Source organism: Setaria viridis, chromosome 6, assembly GCF_005286985.2.
Source record: "Setaria viridis chromosome 6, Setaria_viridis_v4.0, whole genome shotgun sequence".
Classification (NCBI taxonomy): Eukaryota; Viridiplantae; Streptophyta; class Magnoliopsida; order Poales; family Poaceae; genus Setaria; species Setaria viridis.
This window is the reverse complement of record NC_048268.2, coordinates 29,484,911-29,508,994: the sequence shown is the minus strand read 5'-3', so window position 1 is coordinate 29,508,994 and position 24,084 is coordinate 29,484,911. Positions and strand designations below refer to the sequence as shown.

The window sequence follows — 24,084 nt, the reverse complement described above, 5'->3', positions numbered from 1 at the left end:
ACCGACCTGTAACCCTGCCCCGTGTATATAAAGCGAGGCAGGGACCCCTCCAAAGCAATCCAACACAACCAACATACAGGATGTAGGGTATTACGCTATTCAGCGGCCCGAACTTGTCTAAATCGTGTGTCTGCGTTTACCTTCAAGTTTCTGATCTCGATGAGCCCCACCAATCAAAACACTACCTTAGGCACCCCTCGGTAGGTTACTGGGTCCAAACACAACAATCAAATCAAACCTTGTTTTCTTCTTCTGGATCCAAAATTAATAAAATAAAAGAATCCATACCAGTTACCAGTTGGTTGCATTGTTGACAGTACCAATCCTGGTGTGCAAGTAAGAGGGTATGAATTGCTTTTCAAGTTTAGCAACAAAAGGAAATTAATGAAAGTCTTTTCAGCCAATGAAGAAAGGACGAGCTTGACGGGACGAACAGGTTTTGCCAACGGAGAACCACCCATATCTACCTACAGGTTGCACGACGCAGCCAGCAGAGAGTCACGCAGACACGCACGCATAGTAACGCGTCGTTGCAGTCGTTAGGAAACAGCATGTGGACACTGACATCAACTGATTCTATGGCGCTGGTACCTGCAACAATAATTGCTGATACTGTACTAACCTTTGACGAAATTGACTAGGCCTTTCAGATTCAGACTCTCGGTCCTTTACCTGTCTCTCCTCGCCAATGTGAACCCGCGCTGCCATTGAATCCCTGTTTGAACTTTGAAGTCCGAATACACGCGTGGATGATTTGTGTGCAGACTGCAGAGTTTTTGAGTCATTCTAGAGTCAACCCATGGCGTGACGACTGGACTGCCTGACTGCTGTGCAAATGGGAAGGCCATTCGCGCTCCCTTTTTAAGCACATCGATGCCAAGTGCAAGAGATCAGAATAGCAGCACCTTGCCGTGCTCGCCGCAGCTTGATCAGTTGACCAGTTCGGCACGGACACAAGCCCGTTGCAAGGATTCCAGTTGGCTCCTGTACGTGTATGTTCTTCTGCCTCCTCTGACTTATTCGTACCTTTATTTACTGCTATCCAGGTTTCTTGGTTGCATAATGTGTTAGAATATTTAACAAATGAGAGTAAAATAAGCAATTTTTTTCATAAATTTCTAGTACTTTTGCCTGTGGGAGAGCATGGGTTGAGGGATTAATTCTACAAATTTATTAGTAAATTCCATTGAACGGATAAAATTTTCAAGCATACGTTTAAGAATTGAAGGCATGTTTCTTCAAAGACATGGTGGGAAGGCTAAAAAATTTCACAGCAGCTGGTGGCTTAGTCACAACGCTTTGCACATTAACACTTCTCATTCTTTTTGTGCTTCGGCCTGTGACCTTTTGTGAAACTAACGGTCTGCAAACTTTTATGAAACCTTTTTCAGGTACCAAATGAGCCTGCTTTTGTGGCCTTGGTTTTCTCTATTCTTCTCTTTAGTTACGTCATCATGGAGTTTGAGTTCAGATGGTCAAGCTCTTCTTGCTCTGTCGAGAAACCTCATACTGCCAAGTTCTATAAGGTCCAACTGGAGCGCTTCTGATGCAACTCCTTGTACATGGAATGGAGTTGGTTGCGATGAAAGGAACATAGTGATTTCTCTTGACCTGACATCATCAGGAGTTTCAGGTTCACTAGGACCTGAAATATGTCGTCTGAAATACCTGCAAATTCTCAGTTTATCTGGTAACAACATATCTGGTTCACTCCCTCCAGAATTGGGGAACTGCAGCATGCTTGAACAATTGGATCTCTCCCAAAATTTCCTTTCTGGCAATATACCAGCATCAATGGGAAACCTCAAGCGATTGTCACAGCTATCACTGTACAGTAACTTGCTGAGTGGAACTATACCAGAGGAGTTGTTCAATAACCAGTTTCTGGAGCAAGTGTACCTCCATTCCAATCAGCTCAGTGGTTCGATCCCCTTCTCGGTTAGTGAAATGACAAGCCTTACGTCCTTGTGGTTGCATGATAATATGTTATCTGGGGTTTTACCCGCTTCGATTGGTAACTGCACCAAGTTGGAGGTCCTCTATCTACTCAATAATCAACTGAGCGGCAGTCTTCCCGAAACCTTGAGCAAGATCGAAGACCTCAGGATATTTGATGCCACGAACAATAGCTTCATAGGCGAGATTCCTTTCAGTTTTGAGAATAGCTGCAAGTTGGAAATATTCATCCTGTCATTCAATCAAATAAGAGGGGAGATACCAAAATGGTTAGGGAACTGCAGCAGCTTGACGCAGCTTGCATTTGTCAACAACAGTCTGTCCGGACAGATACCACCTACAGTTGGTTTACTGAGAAACCTCACTTATCTTCTACTTTCTCAAAACAATTTGTCTGGTCCGATCCCTACTGAAATTGGCAACTGTGAATTGCTTTTGTGGCTGGAGTTGGATGCAAACCAGCTTGAGGGCACTGTTCCAAAAGAACTAGCAAACTTGAGGAACTTGCAGAAGCTGTTCCTTTTTGAAAATCATCTCACAGGGGAGTTTCCTGAAAATATATGGGGCATCCAAAGCCTTCAAAGTGTCCTCGTCTATCGAAATGGTCTTACTGGGAAGCTACCTTCTGTGCTTGCTGAGCTTAAGTTCCTGCAGAACATTACACTGTTTGATAATTTCTTCACCGGAGCCATACCACCGGGACTGGGTGCTAACAGCCGTTTAGTCAAGGTTGATTTCACCAACAACAGTTTTGTTGGTGGGATTCCGCCAAACATTTGTTCAGGGAAAACATTGAGAATTCTGGACTTGGGCTCTAATCATCTCACTGGTAGCATCCCATCCGGGGTTTCGAACTGCCCAAGTTTGGAGAGATTCATTCTTCAGGGCAACAATTTCAGCGGGCATATTCCTGAATTCAGAAATTGCAAGGGATTAAGTTACATAGATCTTAGCCGCAATGGTTTCGACGGTCCGGTCCCACCAAATATATTTTCAAACTGCCCTTGTTCGCTGCAAATCAGTCCCCAAGCTAACAACCTGAATGGATCCATTCCAGGATTCAGTAATTGTACAAACCTAGGTGTTTTAGATCTTAGTTACAACAACTTTTCCAGCAAAATTCCGCCAAAAAATGCTTACTGTGTTCGTTGTAAGTTGTAACTCACGAAAGATAGGGTGATTTACAGTTAATGTGATCTTTGATTGATAGAATAAAACAAGTGTCTTCCGTTCAAAAGAAAATAAAACAAGTGTCTCGCCTTTGCTTCTGCAGAAGCATATAGCCTTTGATATTTACAGTTATGCCGTTGTTACACACATCGTATAGGGAGTTTTAGACAAAACCAGTGACGATTGAAGTTTTAGACAAAAAACCAGTGTAGTTTTGGAAGGAGAAACTCGTCGGTGAGCATAGTAGCACATGCATACCAAAAGACTGGTTAAACGTAACGAGGTGTGCACGGTCGAAGCAACATGGCATATCGTAAAAGGTTCTGGAATTGGGAGCACCTTGTTTTTGTCCCAGTTCCAACCAGTTGCTCGTTGACAGTACGAATCCGGGTGTAAAAGCAGGAGGTTGTGTATGCTTTTCAAGGTTAGCAGCAAAGAAAATTAATGAAAGTCATTTTAGCAAACGAAGATAGGAACAACTGGACAAGACAGTGTCTACTAAATCCGTAATGTGAAGCACATTCCGTTTTTTCCAAGATAGTTAGAATGTAATGTCGATGAAACTCCCTATGATGAAATCCCATTAAGACTGATGTCACAGCTACTTTCCTTTTTAGAGTTATTACCACTGCCTAGCGTGTAGGTGTCACGTATGCATGGCTGTGTGCCTGTATTGTGCTTCTCAATCTTCCCTGCGTTTGCTTCTATCCCAACAGGAATACAAGATGTATGCAGGGTTTTTAATTTCACCGACCTGCGTTTGAGTCCGTCCGTCGTTGTGCCCACGAAGACGTGTTGCTTTGCTTTCCCTGGACCCTACCTACCGTACCATGGCACGGTCGTGCCGCCGTGGGCAGCAGCTCGCGGCGACAGACGACACGCGCTAACACTGCTGCTACGTTGGCCGATCCGACGTAGTAGCTCAGACTCCCTCCTCAAACTCTTTTACGATGCATAATACTACCACTAAGTAGTGTATATATATAGTAAAAAAGTTCTGAACATTCATTAGTAAGAGTAATATAGTAATTGTACTAAGATGTTAATTAAGGATCGATTAGTTTTTCATGTTTGCAAGTTAGGAATTTTATCTCCGTTTAATTCTTCCAAGTTTACGAGTTAGGTACGATTAGATGTACGTGTAATCAATTAGACGTACATGTAATCTGCGAGCTTGCCTTTCAAGTTAGTTGACGCGTTTGTTTCGGTTAAGATTCATTTTTCAAGTTTGCTCGAGCAGCCCCTACGCCGTTGTTCAGTGCCGTTGCCAGGGAGCTTTCTTCTTCCTTCTTCTCCATCTCCACCCCTCCTTCCTCTTTTTTCTTCTTCCTTTTCTCTCTCCTCCTCCTCTTCCTTTGCTTCCAATGGAGTTAGCCCCCCCCCCCCCCCCGATCCGTCCCTATCGCTCGTCCTCTACAGTGCTCTCGTGGATCCGCACGCTGTCGCTCCCGCGACCCACGCCGTCACCGCCGCCGCCAGTCACACGAGAGGAGGCCGCTCGACACTGCTCGAGTGGCGCCGCGTGCCGCTGCTTACGTACCCTCCCCGGCGCTCTCGAGGACCCGCACGCCGCCACTCCCACGCTATGCACCGCCGCCAGTCACGTGAGTGGAAGAGGTGAACAGGATAGGAGTGAACTTCCAAATGAAATGGAGCCCTACAACAATGTAAAAAAACTACTGAAAAAAACAACTGTCAAAAATCTTTTCCCTAAAATATCCTTGTACCACGTATACTACTCACATATATTATCTATATTACAGATGAAGTTTCCAGTAGTATACAATTAATCTGAACCATCGTATTTTTATACTAATCCTTTTTTAATATTAGCATAGTCTAATATAGTGTACCGTAAAAATCCTCATTTTCTGAGGCGGACACGTGAACCGGGGTTCAGACTTCCTTTCAAACCATGGACATGGAGTATTTTGGTTCAGACTCCACAAACTCCTCCATGTGCCGGCCTCTGGGACAACCTGATCCATGGAGGTCAAGCCCTGTCTCGACTCACACGAGGTATGCTCAACAAACCTTGTCACAAAAGCAATGACAGTGCACACTACTGGTACATGCATACGGATGCCGTCACTAGCTGATCAATTAAACCACATCTTGGGTCGCTAGTGCGCTGTTAGGTCGGCTGGCACTTAGCCATCTGGTACATTATGATATAGGATTTCGTTTAGCTAAAACATCACGAGAGCAAATGGTATCACACTTTTCTATCAGTGCTGTATCGTTTCCCTAACTCTGCTCCTGGGTTTTGATTAATGTTTATTTGTCGCCATTTTAGGTGACGTAGTAGTGCCGGAACAAAGTTAGGATGTCTCCAACAATGCCACATGAGATAGCTATAAGAGTGCTTATACTCCCTCTGTTTTTTTACATGTCACACTTGAACATATATAATTCTCATTGATTTAGTGCTTCGGCCTATCACCTAATTGTATATAGGGAAAATTAATTGTCAACTGACTTTTATCAAACCTTTTCAGGGACAAAATGAGGCTGGTTTTCTGGCCTTGGATTTTGCTATTCTTCACTTTTGTTGCATCATCTTGGAGTTTGAGTTCAGATGGCCAAGCTCTTCTTGCTCTGTCGAAAAATCTCATACTACCAAGTTCAGTAAGTTCTAGCTGGAGTGCTTCTGATGCAACTCCATGTACATGGAACGGAGTTAGTTGCAATAAAAGGAACAGAGTGGTTTCCCTTGACCTGTCATCATCGAAAGTTTCAGGTTCCATAGGACCCGAAATTGGGCTTATAAAATACCTGCATATCCTCTATTCATTTGGTAACAATGTATATGGTTCGATCCCTCCAGAATTGGGTAACTGCACAGTATACCAGCATCAATTGGATCTGTCCGAAAACTTCGTTTCTGGCAATATACCAGCATCAATGGGAAACCTTAAGCGATTGTCACAGCTATCACCGTACATTGTACATTAATTTGCTGAGTGGAACCTATGCAGCACGGATACGGATACGTGACCGGAAGGATACGAATACGCGGATATGGCAATTTCTTAAACAACCCGATACGCGGATACGTTTTAACTATTTTATTAATAAATAGATAACAATGCATATTAAGTTGCAAAATAGATGTTCAAGTTCAACATTGAGACATTTAAGGTCTATTACACTCAGAATAACATGATAGCAGGTTTTAATTTAGGAAATTAATAAAAGGTAGTAGCAAACTAGCAATATAGTACTATCCAGTAGGATAGGATAGCATCAAGCCATCAACATCAAGCTCTTCCTCGGTTTCCTCATTCTCCTCCACACTTTCAACCTCAAGATCACCCAATCGAAATGATACAGCCTACAAGTCAGGCTCATCAATGGAGAGGTCAGCAACTTCAAGAAGACCTACACCACTAAGGGAATCAAAAGAATCTTCTCCAACATCTGACATCCTTGTCTCTCCTGTCAGATTTGAGTGCACAAAGACCAAATCTTCAGCCCGCTCAGGAGTTAAGGCATTTCTCTTGACACTATGGATGAAGCTATATGTGCTCCAATTTCTTTCACTGCAAGAAGAGGAGACCGATTGGCTTAGCAATTTTAAGGCCAAACTCATCAATAGAGGGACAGATTATCCATGATTTGTCCACCAAGTCATTGGGGGAAACAGCCCATCTATCATGTATAGAATCAGGATCATTGAATTCTTCTGAACAATTAGAAACCCTTGAGTATTCTTCCTTTACTTTAGCCAACTCTTGCGGTATGTGAAAGAACTTCTTGAAGCAAGTCATCCTCATTTGTGATACATCCTTATCCTTGTTGGGGGGGGGGGATCGTCGGCCAGTACCTTCTTCAAGCCACTTGTTGCTGTAAAATCTGCATTTGGCAATTTAGCATTACAATTTAGAACATGAGCAACTGAAAAAATAAAAAACAAAGAATCTGAATTCTGAACTATATAGTGTATAGTGTTACCTTGGGGATTATTGCCTTTTGTCCACCTAGCAATCAATATATTATGAATAACAAAGTAGAGATCTGACTCCTCATTTGGTTCCTTCCCTTCGTAGATATATCTCTTTCTTCACTTTCTCAATCATTGAATCCCACATCTCATAGATTAAGTGAAGACACGGGGTGTCGGTGTCTACAAAGCGTATCATATCATAGATAAGAGTAGTGATCCTAAGAATGTAATCTACATTGCCCCACCAGACATCACTTAGTATTTTTTCCTTTACATGTTGGGCAGTTGAAGCATCCTCTTTGTAGATGCTCCATTTGTCACTAATCACCATGTGTTGGAGAGCTGCTTTTACGTCAACAAACCGTTTTAGCATACACACAACCGATGCAAATCTTGTTTCAGCAATAGAAAGCAACTTCAAATGGTTGAACTCATTGAACATGGAAAGACGCATGCCATGATTCATTATGAAATTCCTGATCATACTAGCCCCAACTTTAACATTGTGTATAAATTCTAGTTGTCCCCAAACATGCATATCCTCATCAGTAGGTGTCCTTGGCAGTTTAGGTTCACATATATTTTTCATAGCGAGGTTGAGAGTATGCACTACACAAGGTGTCTAAAATATGTGATCATTTTCAGCTTCAATTAAAAGACCTGCACCTTTGCAGTTTGCAGCATTATCTGTGATGATTTGTACCACATTTTGTCGACCTACTTCACCAATAATAGCCCTCAACTTCTCGGCAATATATTCTTTTGACTTGTATTCTCCGTCATAATTGCCAGCCCTAAAAAACATTGGAGCTTTCTTAGAAACAGCAATGAAGTTGATGATTGGCCTCCTCTGAGGATCTGACCAACCATCACTGCAGATTGTGACCCCTTTCTCTGGCCATGTGCTCTTTGTACTCTCCAATAGAGTCTCTATGTGCCTTCTTTCTTGCTTCAAGAGTGATTCCCTAGCCCTGTTATACCCAGGGATTGTGTAACCTTGCAAATGTGGCTGCAAGCAAATGAAAAAGCTTCTCTAAAATATGGGTTTCTCAGAAAGTTGAAAGATACCCCTCCAGAATACATTGCTCTAATAATTAAAGCATCCAAGTGCTTGCGGTCTTGCAATGCCCAAGATTTTTCCAATATAGAAGCAGGTCCCCTCTTGTTCTTCTTGTTGTAATTGGCTGAAGAAGGAGCTACAAGCAAAGCAACGGTGCGTGTCTTTGCTCTTTCCACCAGCTCCTTGCACCTTTCCACTTCCCTCCTCATCTCACTCAGCATTTCATATGAAACCTTCGGACATTTGCTAATCCCCTTCCCTGATTTCTGCAGCAAATGAGCTTCAACTCTAGTGTAGCTGCTGCTTTTTTCCAATGGACAATAGTTGCATCTCCAAAAAGCATTTCCTCCACCAGCTTTAGGCCTCTCTAGAATGGTGACATGATCCCACAACGGAGCCTTGATATCAGTTGTTTCTCTGGACCCAGATCCCACACTACCACTAGCAGTAGCACTAGCACTACCTGCACTACTCAAATTTGGAGATGCCATACTAGACAATGAACATTGGACAAAATCAATAAGGCTCTAATCAGTAATCAGGAAGGGGTAATGGCCTTTGGCCTAATGGGGCAGGGTGCACTGGCTCAGCTCTAAATTGGATTGGGGAGGGAGAGGAACTCACCTAAGCAGGGGGCACGAGGCAGGGTGCAGTCTCCGACTCGCCGTCGCAGGGGCTCGTTGGCGTTGCAGCCGGCCGGCCGCAGCTCTTTGTTGCCGTCGCAGGGGCTCGTTGCTGGAGGCCGGGTGCAGCTCTTCGTTGCCGTTGCAGGGGCTCCTTGTCGCTGGCGAGGGCGGAGGCTGGTCGTCGGGGGGCGGCGGACACGGGCGCTGCGTGGGGGAGTTGGCTAGACGGGAGGCGGAGGTGGATGCGTGAGGCGGACTGCGCGTGTGAGGGTCGAGAGTAGGGCAAAGGCAAAGAATGGGATGGTGGTAAGTTGGGTTGGGCCGTATCGACTGGGCCGAAACATTTCCTTTCCTTAGTTTCTAGCCCAAATAAGCAGGGATACGCAAACACGCCATGGATACATATCCCGGTCGTATCCCAGGCATATCCATATCGGATACGTATCCGATACAGGATACACACCTTCCCTGCCGTATCCGTGTTTTTGAGAGTGGAACTATACCATAGGAGTTGTTCAAGAACCAGTTTCTGGAGCAAGTGTACCTCCATTCCAATCAGCTTAGTGGTTCGATCCCCTTATCAGTTGATGAAATGACAAGCCTTACGTCCTTGTGGTTGCATGATAATATGTTATTCGGGGTTTTACCCGCTTCGAATGGTAACTGCACCAAGTTGGAGGTCCTCTATCTACTCAATAATCAACTGAGCGGCAGTCTTCCTGAAACCTTGAGCAAAATCGAAGGCCTCAGGATATTTGATGCCACAAACAATAGCTTCAGAGGCGAGATTCCTTTCAGTTTTGAGAATAGCTGCAAGTTGGAAATATTCATCCTGTCATTCAATAATATAAAGGGTGAAATTCCATCATGGCTGGGGAGTTGCAGGAGCTTGACACAACTTGGATTTGTCAATAATAGCCTGTCTAGCAAAATTCAAACTTCTCTCGGCTTATTGAGCAACCGCACTCATCTTTTACTTTCTCAGAACTCCCTATCTGGACCAATCCCTCCTGAGATCGGTAACTATCATTTGCTGGAGTGGCTAGAGTTGGATGCAAACCAGCTGGAGGGCACTGTTCCTAAAAAAATTGGCACATTTACAAAAATTTTCAAAGCTCTTTTTGTTCGAGAATCGCCTCGTAGGAGAGTTCCCTGAGAATATTTGGAGTATCCCAACCCTTGAGAGCATCCATATTTATGGTAATAGTTTCACGGGTAAGGTACCTTCAGTGGTAGCTGAGCTAAAGTCCCTCCAGAATATTACACTATATGATAATTTCTTCTCTGTGATCGTACCACCAAAGCTGGGTGTTAATAGCCGTTTGGTCCGGATAAGTTTAAGAAATAATAGTTTTGTTGGTAGGATACCACCAAATATTTGTTCAAGAAAAGGATTAAGAGTTCTGGACTTGGGGTTGAATTATTTCAATGGTAGCATCCCACCTGGTATCATTACAGATTGTCCAAGACTGCAACGGTTGGCTCTCAAAGATAACAATCTCACCGGAGCTGGGTGTTAATAGCCGTTTGGTCCTAATAAGTTTCAGAAATAATAGTTTTGTTGGTGGGATACCACCAAATATTTGTTCAGGAAAAGGATTGAGAGTTTTGGACTTGAGGTTGAATCATCTCAACGATAGCATCCCACTTGGTATCATTACACATTGTCTAAGACTGCAACGGTTGGTTCACAGAGATAACAATCTCAGCGGGTCAATTATGTAGTTCGGACGGTTTGGAAATTCATATGTATGTATGTATGTATGTATGTATGTATGTATGTATGTATGTATGTATGGAACAAATTGCAATCTTACTATTAGGCTTCTTTTGAAGCCTCTAGGTGAAGCCACTTAGGAGAGGAAGTGAGTCTAGCTCAACTGGTTAGAATGGGAGGTGTGGTCATGCACTATAACCATCCAAGTTCAAGTCCTCTCTAGCTTGAATTTGAGTACCTATTTCTTCTTCTTAATAAAAAATCACCTAGCTCCTCCTAGGTTGATCTAATTTTTTGAAGCCACCTAGAATCCTAGGTGGACATTCTACAAAAAGAGGAAAATTCTAAAAATTCTCACAAAAAAGCAAAACATTTGGCCATTCATCGGTAGATTCAAAGCATCATAGCCATCGGATCTATTATGTTTTTAAAAAATTACCCACCTATGCCATTATGAAAATATCCTAAAGTAACCCCCTAAATCTATATCTAAATTACCCACCTCTATCATTATATAAAATAAACTAAAGTAACCCCATAATCTTCATCAAAATTACCCACTTATGTCATTATAAACAATATTTAAAATAATCCCTATATTTACAAGTAAATTGCCCATAGATAAATACTTAAAAATAACTTAAAAGTAACTCCTTAAATTTGCATCTATATTATCTACATATGTTATTATTAAAAATAACATGAGGTAACCCTCCATTTAAATCCAAAACACCATATTAAAAATTACACCAATATATGATTCTAAATCATCTATTTCTTACACTATTGGTATATGATATAATAATTAATGTATATATGCATGATGTTGTCACCATTTATAAAGATACATAGGAAGTAATGAGAATATAGATTTCTATGTTAAAATTATAGCTCAAACTTAGGGTCCATCAAACATACTCAAGCACATACCTGCAATGCAAAGTGAAAAGTTAAAGATTATAAATGTGGATGAAAACGTTATAGAGTAATTACTAACTAAAATCTATCATAATAAACAAAAATAATAAGTATAGATTTATATAAGTATTGTGTTTGAATATTTAACAAATGAGAGGTAGTTAAAGGTAATAGTTTATAGCAATATGGTTTTATTTTTTTATCAGAGACTCCGCGTTAGTTCTCAAAAGACATGCTAGAAAAAAGGGATTTTTGTCCCTAGGACATTGTGAAAACGTGGTTTGGTCCATAGCACGCTTCACTCCCCGATTTAGTTTGCACATCCCTAATTCGTGTTTTTGTCTTCTGGACATTGTACCAAATAAATTAATCCTTTTCAGCTAAAACAGATGTTAAAAGGACTGTAGAATGGCCACACTGCGCAGAACCTCCCCAGCTTGCCCTCGAGGCTGCCGCTTGCTCTTCTCGCACCCACGCACATGATGCCCCGCGGCAGGGCGAGGTCGGCAACTGGCGGTTGGCGGAGGGGATTCACGTCATCACAGGGATGCTCGCTGTGGTGGCGACTTGCTCCATCGGTGGCAACCTTGCACCTGCACCCATCCTCGATGAGCTCGCCCCCATCTTCATAGGGAACGCTGCGTGCACATTGAGGTTCGGGCAACTGATAATTTTGTGCTCGCCGACACACCGCCGCTGCCAACTTCGAGCCTAGCTGGGCACCCACAGATCTCTACTCCCTTGCCAAGGGCACAAGTGTTCATTCACCACCTTCTCAGACTAGAAATGAGTAAAATAACACCAATAGTGTGTTGCGTACAAATTCACATTTTCACAGTGTGCCAGAGCTAAAATCAACGAATAGGATGTGCTATAGACAAAACCATACTTATGCAGTGTCATGTGGATAAAAAATCCTAGAAAAAATAAAAATCCTAAAAATTCTCACAAAAATCATGTAAATTCAAATAATCATAGTCATTGGTCTATTATATTTTCTAAAATATTACCCACCACTATCATTATGAAAATATTCTAAAATAAACCCTAAAACTATATCTAAATTACCGAGCTCGGTCATTATAAAAGATAATGTAAAATAACCTCATAATTTTCATCCAATTTACTCATGTTATTATAAAACATAACTTAAAATGTCATTCTAAATTTGTATCTAAGTTAGCCATATATGTCGTTATTAAAAATAATCTAAAGTAAACATCTAAATCTTAATCTAATTATCTTCATGTGCATCGTATAGAAATGTTCAATATTAAACTAATATATGACTCTAAATTACCTATTTTTGTTATTGTTAATATAGAAATATTTAGTTAAGGTATATACCCATGATTAGTGTCACCATGTATGTGAGGAAGTGATGAAAAATATTGATTTTTATGCTAAACACAAGGTATAGAGGTGCAATACAAAATGAAAAAAAAAATGAATGTGAATTGAAAAGTGTATAGAGTAATTACTAATTAAAAATTAATCACAGTTGGATATAGATCAGTACACATCTATATGAGTATTATGTTGAAGTATTGAAAAAATAAGAGAGTAGTAGGTAATTATGATTATTAGATAGGAGTTTAATTTCTAAATACCTTTTTAAATATTATAACTTTTAAAAATATGAGTCCGTGCGGGAGCATGGGTTGATCGACTAGTGTCTTTCTAATTTGAAAAAGGAGAAAGGAAGAGTGATCCACATGGATTAGATGTGCCAAGCTTTGCTTTTTGTACCATTTCGTTTTCCAGCCATTCTTGGTGCTAAGGTCTGCTTGTCTTTGAAGAACCATGGGGCAACGTGCGAATTTTTTTAACCTTTTTTTAAATAAAATTTTAAAAATAACCTGTTCGGAAATTTATTTGCATCGGGTGACCCTTTTACCCGCACCAGCGCGCCTGGCGCGGCAGGAAGCCTTTTGCCGCGCCACATGCACTATGCGGCGCGGGAGGCGGGCCAGCGTGTCGTTGACGTGGGGTGGCGATTGCCGCACCAGCCCACCTGGCTCGGCAGCTCCTCTCCTACAGCCGCGCGCCGGCTCCCTCCTTCCTCCCTCCTCTCTTCCTTCTCCTCCAGTAACCCCCCGCACCCAAGCTCCTTGGACGCTGCTGGCCATCGCCCCCACCCCCAAATTTGACGATTTGGCTTGGGGAAAGTAGTGGGAATTTATCACCACGTCATGTGGAAAGTATCTTCCAACTTTTTTCCTTGTTTTAACGTTGCATTTGGTAGATCAGATGATGTTTAGGTGACCTAGGGTTAGGTTGATGATTTCAATTTTGGATGAAATACAATGTTGTTATGTGTTAGATGATGCGGTTCATATGCAATAGAGTCTCTGCCCGCGATATTGACGTGTAGAACTTGTTGAATGCTTTGATTTAGGTGATATTCATCCAATTGTGTAGTGTACATGACATGGGTAGTTTTTTTTGCAATATGTCCAATATGTGGAATGTGTCCAATTGATATGTCCAATATGTGCAATGTGTAGTTTACATGATATGGTGAAGTGTTTGTATTTTGTAGATGGATCGTTTAGTTCATTTTTTTGATGGTGGTATTGTGAAAGAAAATGGGGAGTTAGAGAATATGAATGAGGCAGTTGAATTCTTCGATGGTCCTACAACTTTTACTGATTTAGTTGACCGTGCAATGAGGAAGTATGGATGTAGAGTGGATGAGATAACATTGAGAGGCCGTTTTGATTGTGGGAAAGCTAGAGCTCATTATGTTCTCATGAACTTGGCATCCGATTCAAATTGGAAGCACTATAAGGATGTAGCTCACGAAGCAAATGTTACATGCTTGGAGGTTGTAGTTGAAATTGTTCGTATGCCTAGCCCAAATGTTGTCTTGAGGGACGAAGTGGCGGTAGTGAATCGTAATGGTACCCAGGAGTCAGAAATTTTGCAACACGTGTTAGGTGAAACAGAATCTGATTTTGACTTGACCATTGCTAATGATGATTTTCCCAATGACACTTTTGAGAGGGATGAAGCAAATATAGATGATGATGATATATCTATGGGTTCCGAAGGTAGTGAATTCAAGGATGATGGGGTAGAAGATATTGAGGGAGAGGAGGAGTCACCATCTCAGAGTGGTGGGCATAAAAATGAGGACGAGGAGTCACAATATGAGGAGGATGGACCGCAGTTCGACACCGCAACCGTGGATGATGTAGAAGATATTGGTCGTATGGACGAATGTTTTTCTTATACCTAGAACGAGTTGCTATTGTTGAAAGAATGTGATGTCAAACTGCCATCCGTTCCTAATGATAAGGATATAAGCATGGTCCACAAAGCCATATGTGAATCTAGTATGCTAAATTCCGAAGGGATACCCTTTAGTGAGAATCCAGTGATTAAGAAGGGAATAAAGTTCTAAAGTCTTGAGGAGCTGAAGTTTTTCTTGGCTGACTACGCAGTGAGGTTACACAGGCCTTTCAGCGTAGTTCACTCTGACAAGAACTTAAGGTACAATGTGATGTGCAAGTAAGGATGCCATTGGCGTGTATGATCTTAGCTAATTACAAGCACCGGACAATGGAGGATTTCAAATGTTGTGCAACCGCATACTTATCGTTCTTCACAACCGAAGTGAGTGCACGTCCAGTGCACAGCAAAGTACCTTGGGCGGCGTATCCTAGGCATTATTCGTAAAGACAGCGAGACATCGGTGCCATCCGTCGTGGAGTCCATCTTCGCCTTTAGTGGATACCGTGTCAAGTATTCAAAGGCATGGCGGGCGAAGCAACACGCCGTTGCCCTACTAGGGGTTCTGGAGGGAGTCGTATTGCATGGTTCCGAGGGTACTCACAGTTATGGCCTACTACAATCCTGGGGTTAAATGGTTCACTGACTCATGTGGCATGATGCATCCTAACAATGGAGTTTTGAAGCACGTGCTCCAAAGGGTATTTTGGTGCTTCCCTCAATGTAGTGTGGCATTTCAACATTGTTGTCTTGTGATACTTGTGGATGATACATTCTTGACCGGAAAGTACAAGGGTACACTACTGATGGCAGTTGGTGTAGATCCAGAATAGCAACTTGTGCCTCTTGCTTTTGCCTTGGCCGAGAGTGAGAACAATGAGAGTTGGTCATGGTTTATGATCTTGGATAGGCACCATGGGCTCCTAAATTGTGCGAACGACCATATGGATGGGTTTCCACCACTTGTGCACAGGTGGTGCACGACGCACTTTGCCGCCAACATGTCGCGTTGGCAAAATAACGACCGCATGATTGGAAAATTGAATACTTTATGCAAGGTACATACGGAGACAGAATTTGATGAGAAGTTAGAAGATCTAGTGAAGGATTTGAACAATGACGCAAAAGAATGGTTGAAGGGTGAAATAGAGGATGAGGACAAATGGGCACAGGCTTTCGATGAGGGAGGGATGCATTGGGGTATTATGACCACGAACTACTCGGAATCACTAAACGCTGTTTTAAAAGGCAACCGAAGTAGGCCCATTTCTGAAGTTATGGAATACTCCTTTGAAAAATGCAACACCTACTTTGTGGACCAATGGCAAAAGGCATGTGCAATGTTGGATGAAGGTCATAGGACTGGGAAGGTTGCAAATGAATTTATATCAGAGGCTGAGCTTAGGTCCGTGCACCACTTACCAGAACTGTACGGGCTAGAAAGAATAGTATATTCTATAAGAGGTTCTGGTACTACTAATGTTGGGAGTGAGAGCCATGGAAGCTGACACTATAGAGTGGATCTGAACGAAGTTTCATGCACCTGCAATGTTCACCAATTGTTGCACCTTCCATGTTCACACTTCATTACAGCTTGCAAGGTAAAAGGTCTTAACTACGAAAGCCCCTTGTACATGTCACCATTGTACTCTAGGGAGCACACTGTTAGAATATGGGAATATAGCTTTCAACCTTACCTTGATCCGTCACAATGGCCGCCTTATGAAGGGGTAAAGTACGTGCCCAACCCCAATTTGATGAGAAATAAAGTAGGAAGGAGGTGGAAGAAGCGTTTGAGAGGCGACATGGACATGTCGCAAGGGAGGCTTTCTGCAGATTATGGCACTGGCGATTTTGATGTGGACAAGTTGGAAAATCGTTGCTCAAAGTGCCACAAGATCATTAAGAATTGCACATGCTGCAATAGAAAATATAAAGCCACGAAATCTAGGGCGAACAATAATAGGCCGCGTTCTTCCAACATGAGGATAGACGCGTTGCTCATTTTTTGCATGGTTATCATTATAGCATTTACTGAAAGTAAATTTTCATTGTTACTGTACTTATTATACAATAAACCTTTTTACTAACGAATGTTGTTTATTGTTTTCTAGGATGGCGGTCCCAGCATACCCGTTCCTTGAGGCCACGTACGATTTGCAACACCGCGCCCACCACCTCGCCGACCTGCACGAGGTACTGCACCTCGCTGCACAGTTATTGCATGTCCTTGTGTCTGTGTTAAGATTCCTATATAAGAGTTTTATAATTTTCCATTACCCTTTTGCACCACTTTGAAATACTAGCTGATTAAATTAGTTGTAAACAAACCATAATTCTGCAATGCAACGGGTAAGGTAATGACCCTAAATTTCCTGACCTATCCTTTCATTGTTTCTTCTAATAGAAAAAAAGGGCGCAAGTCTTAAGATCTATGTAACATTGTAATATCGTATGATTCTACTGTTTTGGTAGCATTACAGCACTATTGTTTTTAAACACATTTGGGAGTACTAGTCCGTACCATTTCATTATGTCCCAATGTGAAAATTTATGCTGATGAATGGGTATCTTAGGATGAGAATTGCAACATTTTTATATAAACTATTATCAGCAATGCTTGCTAATTTCTCGCAATAGTGCTTAACATACGTTCCTTCCTCTAGTACTTATTTTCTTATGTGCCACAGCCCCGTATTGACTTGGATGTTGACAATATGACTAGTCGTTCTGAAAATCTTATGACTTGATGCTAAGTCTGTCCCTGAATATTACTATATCTAATTCTCAGCTAACATTAATTTTAACCTGAAAAAGGTGATGAAAAACACCATTCCGGTTTCTTGTGTACACTCAGCACAATTTCCTACTCAAAATGTCATTTATATCAGATCTGTGTTACTTAGCACTTTAGCAGCCCTTTATTTCTAGAGTTGATGAGCTTTCATAGTTTTCATCTCAAATGCATTCACTTTCCATTATTTTTCCAAACAACCTTTTCCATCTATGTCCATTTGCTTGTATGGTAAGAAATAAACTTATTTCCAATTATTTGGTTGTTTTGCAGGATTTGAAGCCATTACGGGCGAGAGTGCACTCACCATTTAGGTGGGACGAGCGCTACGCACACTACCTGCAGAGAGCAGGATTCCTGAACATTGCAGTTCAGGTTGTTGCGGGTCTCCCTCCACTGGATGGACCGTTGTTGACCGCCATGGTTGACAAGTGGCATCCGGAGACTCACACCTTCCACCTCCCATTTAGCGAGATGACCATCACGATGCAGGACGTCCCCATGATACTCGGTCTTCCACTGGAGGGGCATTCAGAGACGGGAATCATACAAAGCGAGAATTGGTGTGATATGGTAGCAATGCACATTGGGATTAGGCTGCCAGAGCCAGAGGACGGAGACAACTCCAAGAAAACCCCCGGTGTGAGCTCCGCATGGTTGAGGGAGCTATTCAACGTTTGCCCTGAGGGAGCAAATGACGAGGTTGTGCAGAGATACACTCGTGTTTGGCTATGGCACTTTGTCAGCACATTCCTCCTTCTTGATGCAGCCGGGAACATGGTGTCTTGGATGGTTCTCCCACTTTTGGGTCAGTATTGGGACAACATCCGTTTGTACAGTTGGGGCTCAGCGGTCCTCGCCTGGCTATACAGGCAGCTGTGTGAGGCTTGCAGACGCACTGCAAGGGATTCAAATATTGGAGGGTGTGCATATATGTTGTAGATCTCGATTTGGGAGCGCTTGCCTATGGGTTGACCTTGCCATCTTCGTGTCGATGTAAGCCACAACGACGACTTCCCTTTTCCGCTTTGCAGTTCTCAAAACTTCAGTAACATGCTAACAATTGGATTCCTTTGAATTTTCAGCAATGGCATCAAAACTTTAGCACTGAAAGTTCAGTGCGGTTTGCGCGGCAGCTCAGGCCTACTGCACCTGGCAGGGTGGCGTGGCAACGCTTGCCGCGCCAACCCGGAGTGGCGCGACGGCCCCTCGCACCTACTGAAAGTTCAGTGCAGTTTGTGCGGTAGCTCAGCCTTGTCGCGCCAGGCAAGGTGGCGTGGTAGCGCTTGCCGCACCAGCCGGAGTGGCGCGGTGGCCCCTCGCACCTACTAAAAGTTCGGTGCGCTTTGCGCGGCAGCACGCCTCTGCCGCGCCAGGAAGGGTGGCGCGGAAGCGCTTGCCACGCCAGTTGGAGTGCGCAGCGGCCCTCTGACCAACTAAAAGTTCAGTGCGCTTTACGCGGCAGCTCACCCCTGTCGCGCCAGGCAGGGTGGCGCGGCAGTGCTACAGTACCACTTCTACACCTTACTGCTCTCAAGCTGTTAGGTACTGTTGCAAAGGGATTATAGGAAAACAATAGACCAAAAAGTGAATAAAGAAAAACCTAGATGATACACTTCAATTTACACAATTCAGTTGCTTATGTCTAAATTATAAATTTTCAAAGTTGGTTGTTGATTAAGAAAGAAAATAAGGACTACCTTGGTGGTTACTCTATTTTTCTCAAAGCAAGGGTACCTTCTGTATGAGATCACAAGTGCTAAATCACACACACTTGTTGCCTTGCAGGTTTCCAATAATATCATGAAACTTCCAAGTAGTTGCAACACAGTGTGGTATTAGCAAGTAAGTAATTTTCTACCCTATGTGTGAACAAAGTAAGTAATCGTTAATGACTTGTGTTATGGAACGAAATAGCCCTTGTAATAGTATATGCAAATAACGTATTATCAAAATGCAAACATTGACCACGACCACGCACGCGCACTCAATGCAGATAACATATTACATGTTTGTTAACGAATAATCATAATTCTCACAATAAACATAGTTCTCTCACAAATGAACATAGTTTTCACAAATAATCATAGTCCTCACAATAAACATAGTCGTCTCACAAATGAACATAGTTTTCACAACTAAAGAGAAATATGATCCAACTCAATCAACATGTTCATCTAGTCGAAGTCACCTTCACATAGTAACTCATCATCATCATCATCATCCCCCGCAATAATAACTTCATTCCCTTTTTTATCCACATTAACCTTACCAACAGGTAAATCGGCAACAAGTGCCTTCATCGCCTCCATTTGTGCCTCTTCCACTTTTTCTTGTAACTCTTCCATTTTAATCCTTCTCTTCCTTACCCTAACCTGTTGCAAATATTCTTCCCATGAACCCTTAGGATATTTCGCATTCGAGTCAACCACAAAACCTATGCGATCTCTCTCCTCCCTCAACCTTTGTTTCTCCAAATCCCTCTCCTCCTGCAACCTCCTCCTATTTTCTCTCTTCTCATTTTTAATTAGAGGTTGTGGATACTTGGTTCTGTTCTGCCTCCAATACTTAATAATAGTTTCCTTCGCATAAAGTCCTTCAGGCTTCACTCCAGTCTCCCGAACCATGTCCTGGTATATTTTCCCCCAAAGCAAGTCGCTGTCAGGTATAGACACATCATACTCCTTCCTAATCTTTTCTATCAGTTCTTGTGTTTGTCTTGACTTCCATGATTCCGATGTACTACCCAACTTTAACAATAAATCACAACGAGCAGAAAAGTCTTCCCAATCACATGTCCTTCCCTGCTGCAACAAGATTTTCATATTCTTACAAATTTGAAACAATGGATACACATTTCACATGTAAGCTCTCAAGGCACCACAAAAGAGACAAGTAGTTACTCACCCAGTACTCGCCATGTGCATTGTCAAAGAACGAAGCATATCCAAGCTCAGAAGGCACCACACCTTTTGTTGCCAATATACCACACTTGCATCTACGACTAGGAGAGGATACACATGGTTATGGTGCCTTTCCACTCTCGAACTCCCACACTTGCTCCTCCGTTGGCCACATCGCCTGTGACCCGTAGATATACTCATTGAAATCACATAGCGGCCACCCATCCTACATAAAACCGGTGACAAGATTAAAAGTGAGCATAAATCAATAAAACTATCACTACACGTCATACTAACATTCTCCTAATAAACTTACATGAGTCTTTAGCGAGCATCGAAAGAATGGAGTTAACTTAGGTGGAACCCCTAAGTTAGGACGCATAAGCTTAGCAGCAACTCCACACTTGCACATGGGAGGATCCCTCACACGTCTACAAGCAGCCTCCTGCTTCTCCTCCTCGATCATTCTAGGTGGGTTTGGTGGAGGAGGAACCCAACGCCTAAATTGATAGTATGGTTTAAGCTCTGTGCTATGGTATGGGAATAGACGGATCCTAGGATCATATTTATCGGGTCCATTTATCCACTAAAAGAAATCACAAGACGCAGCAGGCATTGGATCAAAAGTCCACTATCACACATAGAAGGCTCTTCCGGTTGTCTTTGGATGCCTTGATTGTTTCACCTCAGCTTGCACGCCACATCTACAAAGAGGTACTGGAAGGGCAGGAGGTACGGGAGCACCCGCATTGGACTCGCCCACGTAATGCACGTACCACCTACGCCGCTTGTATTCACAACCGGACAACATCATCTCACCTACAAATCAAGTGACCGTAAATTAATACACATAAACTTTAGACACGTAATCCATCTACTTTACCATACGAACTATATACATCAATTCGATAAAATACAGACACTCCATCTACAAAATACAAACACTTTACCATATAAATTATAGCAACTATATTACGAAATAAACATATTGGACAAATTAATTGGACATATTGCAAAAAAAATATACCCATATCATGTACACTACACAATTGCATACCAACTTTCACAATCCCACCATCAAACATACAAATTAAACAATCCATCTACAAAATACAAACACTTCACCATAAAAACTATAGCAACTATATTACAAACTAAACATATTGGACATATTACAAAAAAAATAATGACATGTACACTACACAATTGGATGAATATCTATCCTAAATCGAAGCATTCAACAAGTTCTACACATCAATATCGCGGGTAGAGACTCTATTGCGTATGAACTACACATCATCTAACACATAACAACATTGCATTTCATCAAAATTTCAAATCAACAACGTAACTCTAGGTCACCTAAATATCCTCCAATCTACCAAATGGAACGCTAAACCAAGGGAAAAAGTTGGAGGATACCTTCCACACGAAGCACGACCAATTCCCACTCTTTTCCCCTACCGAAATCGCCGGATTTTCGGTGGATTTGGGGGTGGAGACGAGCGGCGGCGTGTGCAAGGGTCGGGCTCGGGGTTACTGGAGGAAGAAGAAAGGAGGGAGGGAGGAGTGAGCCGGCGCGGGAGTGCTACATAGCGTTGTCGCGCTAGGCAGGCTCAAGCTCCTGCCCACGTTTGCACCACGCTGGACCACCTGCCGCGCCGCGCTAGCATGGCGGCCTCCGCCGCGCTAGTGCATGTGGCGTGGCAGAAGCTTCCTGCCGCGCCAAGCGTGCTGGCACGGGTAAAAGGGTCACCCAGTGCAAATAAACTTACAGACATGTTATTTTTAAAATTTGATTTAAAAAAGTTTAAAAATAAAAAAATTCGCAAGGTGCAAAAGAGAAATTGCTCCTTCGTAGTAGGAATCCTGGTGTACAAAACGTTAGTTGTACTTGAATAGGTCTCCTATTCAAAATCTAGCAAACATAGCAAATAGTCCCTTCATTTCAAATTGTAGATTTATAGATATTATTATTTCTCTACCCAACCCAACAGAGTATTTGTTTCGTTGGTTGACTGCCCGTCAAGCGATTCCATTAGATAGCGACAAGCTGGAATCAGCAACGACGCCTGTCACACGATGCCTGCCCGTATTTCACTGGTTGCCCTCATTGCCTCTGTCCAAAGTCCAAACCCAGCCATGTCCATGTCGATCATTTGCACCCCGGCCGGGTTGGTGGTTCAGACAGGTTTTGCCGGTGGAGAACGACCGACATCTGCCTACGGGCAGCCACCAGCCAGCGGAGTCACGGTGACACGCGTAGTAACGCGTCGTTGATGTCTGACATTAACTGTAGTTAGAAAACAGCAGCGTTTCAGTTCGTGTGAACCTCAACTGAACACACACTACAAACCAGAAGGCACGATGCCAAGGGTCGTTGCGTTGCATTCTCTGCTTAATTTATGGTTGGAACGCACGCGAGCGGGATCAACGAGCTGTGCAGCTTGTTCGCTTAAGCTTATTCAGCCGGCTTATCAGCCATCAAACAGTATTTTTCTCTCACAACAAATCAGCTTTTCAGCCGGCTTATAAGCTGAAGCGAAGAGGCCAGTGATTTTTATGGTATGGAATACTAGTTGTTCGCTCATTCCAGAAGCAAATAGTGATGACTGTTTTTGGCCCTCCCCCTTCCGCTCCTGCGCTACCAAGTGACAGGAGTAAGAAGCAGACTCTCCAATCTGCACTCCATCCAGCATTGCGCAGTTGTTGCCATGCTTCACCAAATGAGCTTAGCGTCGCTGCTCGCGCCGTCCCGGCAAGGCAGCGACGCGCTGCGTTGTTATTTCCGCTGGGCATGCGGAGAAAGATTAAATAAACACTACATTTGTCCACGATACATGATGTTTAGGATGTTTAGGACAGACTAATTAGTTAAAAATAAACTAATTTGCTTGTTTATATATTTATGGAAGGAGGGAGTACTCATTAAGTAATGATGGGTGTTATCTTGTCTGTTGAAGTACATCTGATGTCCGTGTGTGTACCAGTAAAAATGAATTATGCCACGTATATAAGTCGGACCGACGGTTCTATTTCAAAATCATTTTAACACATCGTACGGAGGATACTATTCAACGGCGTCGCGCCTTGTGCAGCAGCTCCCGGACCACGCGCTATGCTACTGTTGCTCTTGGTCAACTTTTCAGCAGCGGAGCCACCGTACTGGCCGAGACCCCTTTCTCCGAGGACACGTGAACGGAGGTTCAGACTTCGTTTCTCAACCGCGTAGAAGTATTTTGGTTCAGACTCGAGAAACACGTTTCCGTGTGCACGCCCGCCGGGACAACCTGGTCGATCGATGGTGGTCAAGCCCTGTGTTCACTGGAGATGGGAACAAAAGGGAACAAACAAAAAGTGAAGCAGATGGCACATGGCATACTCATCAAACCTTGTGAAGTTGTGAGAAAATAAAGCAATGACCGTCCAAACTACTTGCATACGCATAGAGATGCCGTCACTAATCAAACAACCTCTCCTGTCTCTAGTGCGTTGTTAGCCTGTTAGGTCGGTTGGCACCTAGCCATCTGATGTATTATGTTATTATGGTATAAGCTTTCGTTTAGCTAAAACACCACGAGAACGAATGGTATCACACTCTGTATCAGAGCTGTGCCGTTTCCTCTGGCTCTGCTCAGTGTGATAGGTAACGTATTGGCGCCGGAACAAAGTTGGGATGCCTCCAACAGTTCCACTTCCAAAAGAGTGGTTATATATGTTAGATATGAATGACTTTAATCTATGCATGAATCTCTCAACA

General features: G+C 42.8%; 1 protein-coding gene and 1 pseudogene across 2 annotated transcripts; both read left to right on the top strand.

The window, feature by feature from the left end:
* Positions 1-767: 767 nt before the first annotated feature.
* Positions 768-3,942, top strand: LOC117860069 (uncharacterized). 2 transcript variants are annotated; one of them, XM_034743282.2, is made up of 2 exons: positions 768-986; positions 1,392-3,942. In XM_034743282.2, the coding sequence occupies exons 1-2, from the start codon at positions 874-876 to the stop codon at positions 3,115-3,117; spliced, it is 1,839 nt and encodes a 612-aa protein (XP_034599173.1). In that variant the 5' UTR covers positions 768-873; the 3' UTR covers positions 3,118-3,942. The 2 variants fall into 2 exon arrangements, with proteins under 2 accessions (XP_034599173.1, XP_034599172.1); XM_034743281.2 differs by having other exon boundaries at positions 771-992; positions 1,392-3,938.
* A 5,210-nt stretch (positions 3,943-9,152) lies between these two features.
* On the top strand, positions 9,153-10,278 carry LOC117861886 (uncharacterized; annotated as a pseudogene).
* The last annotated feature ends 13,806 nt before the right edge of the window (positions 10,279-24,084 follow it).

Coding starts and splice junctions, on each gene's coding strand:
- LOC117860069 (XM_034743281.2), top strand. CDS start 874: ATGCCAAGTGCAAGAGATCAGAATAGCAGCACCTTGCCGTGCTCGCCG. Junction 993..1,391: donor TCCAGTTGGCTCCTGTACGT/GTATGTTCTTCT, acceptor AACCTTTTTCAG/GTACCAAATGAGCCTGCTTT.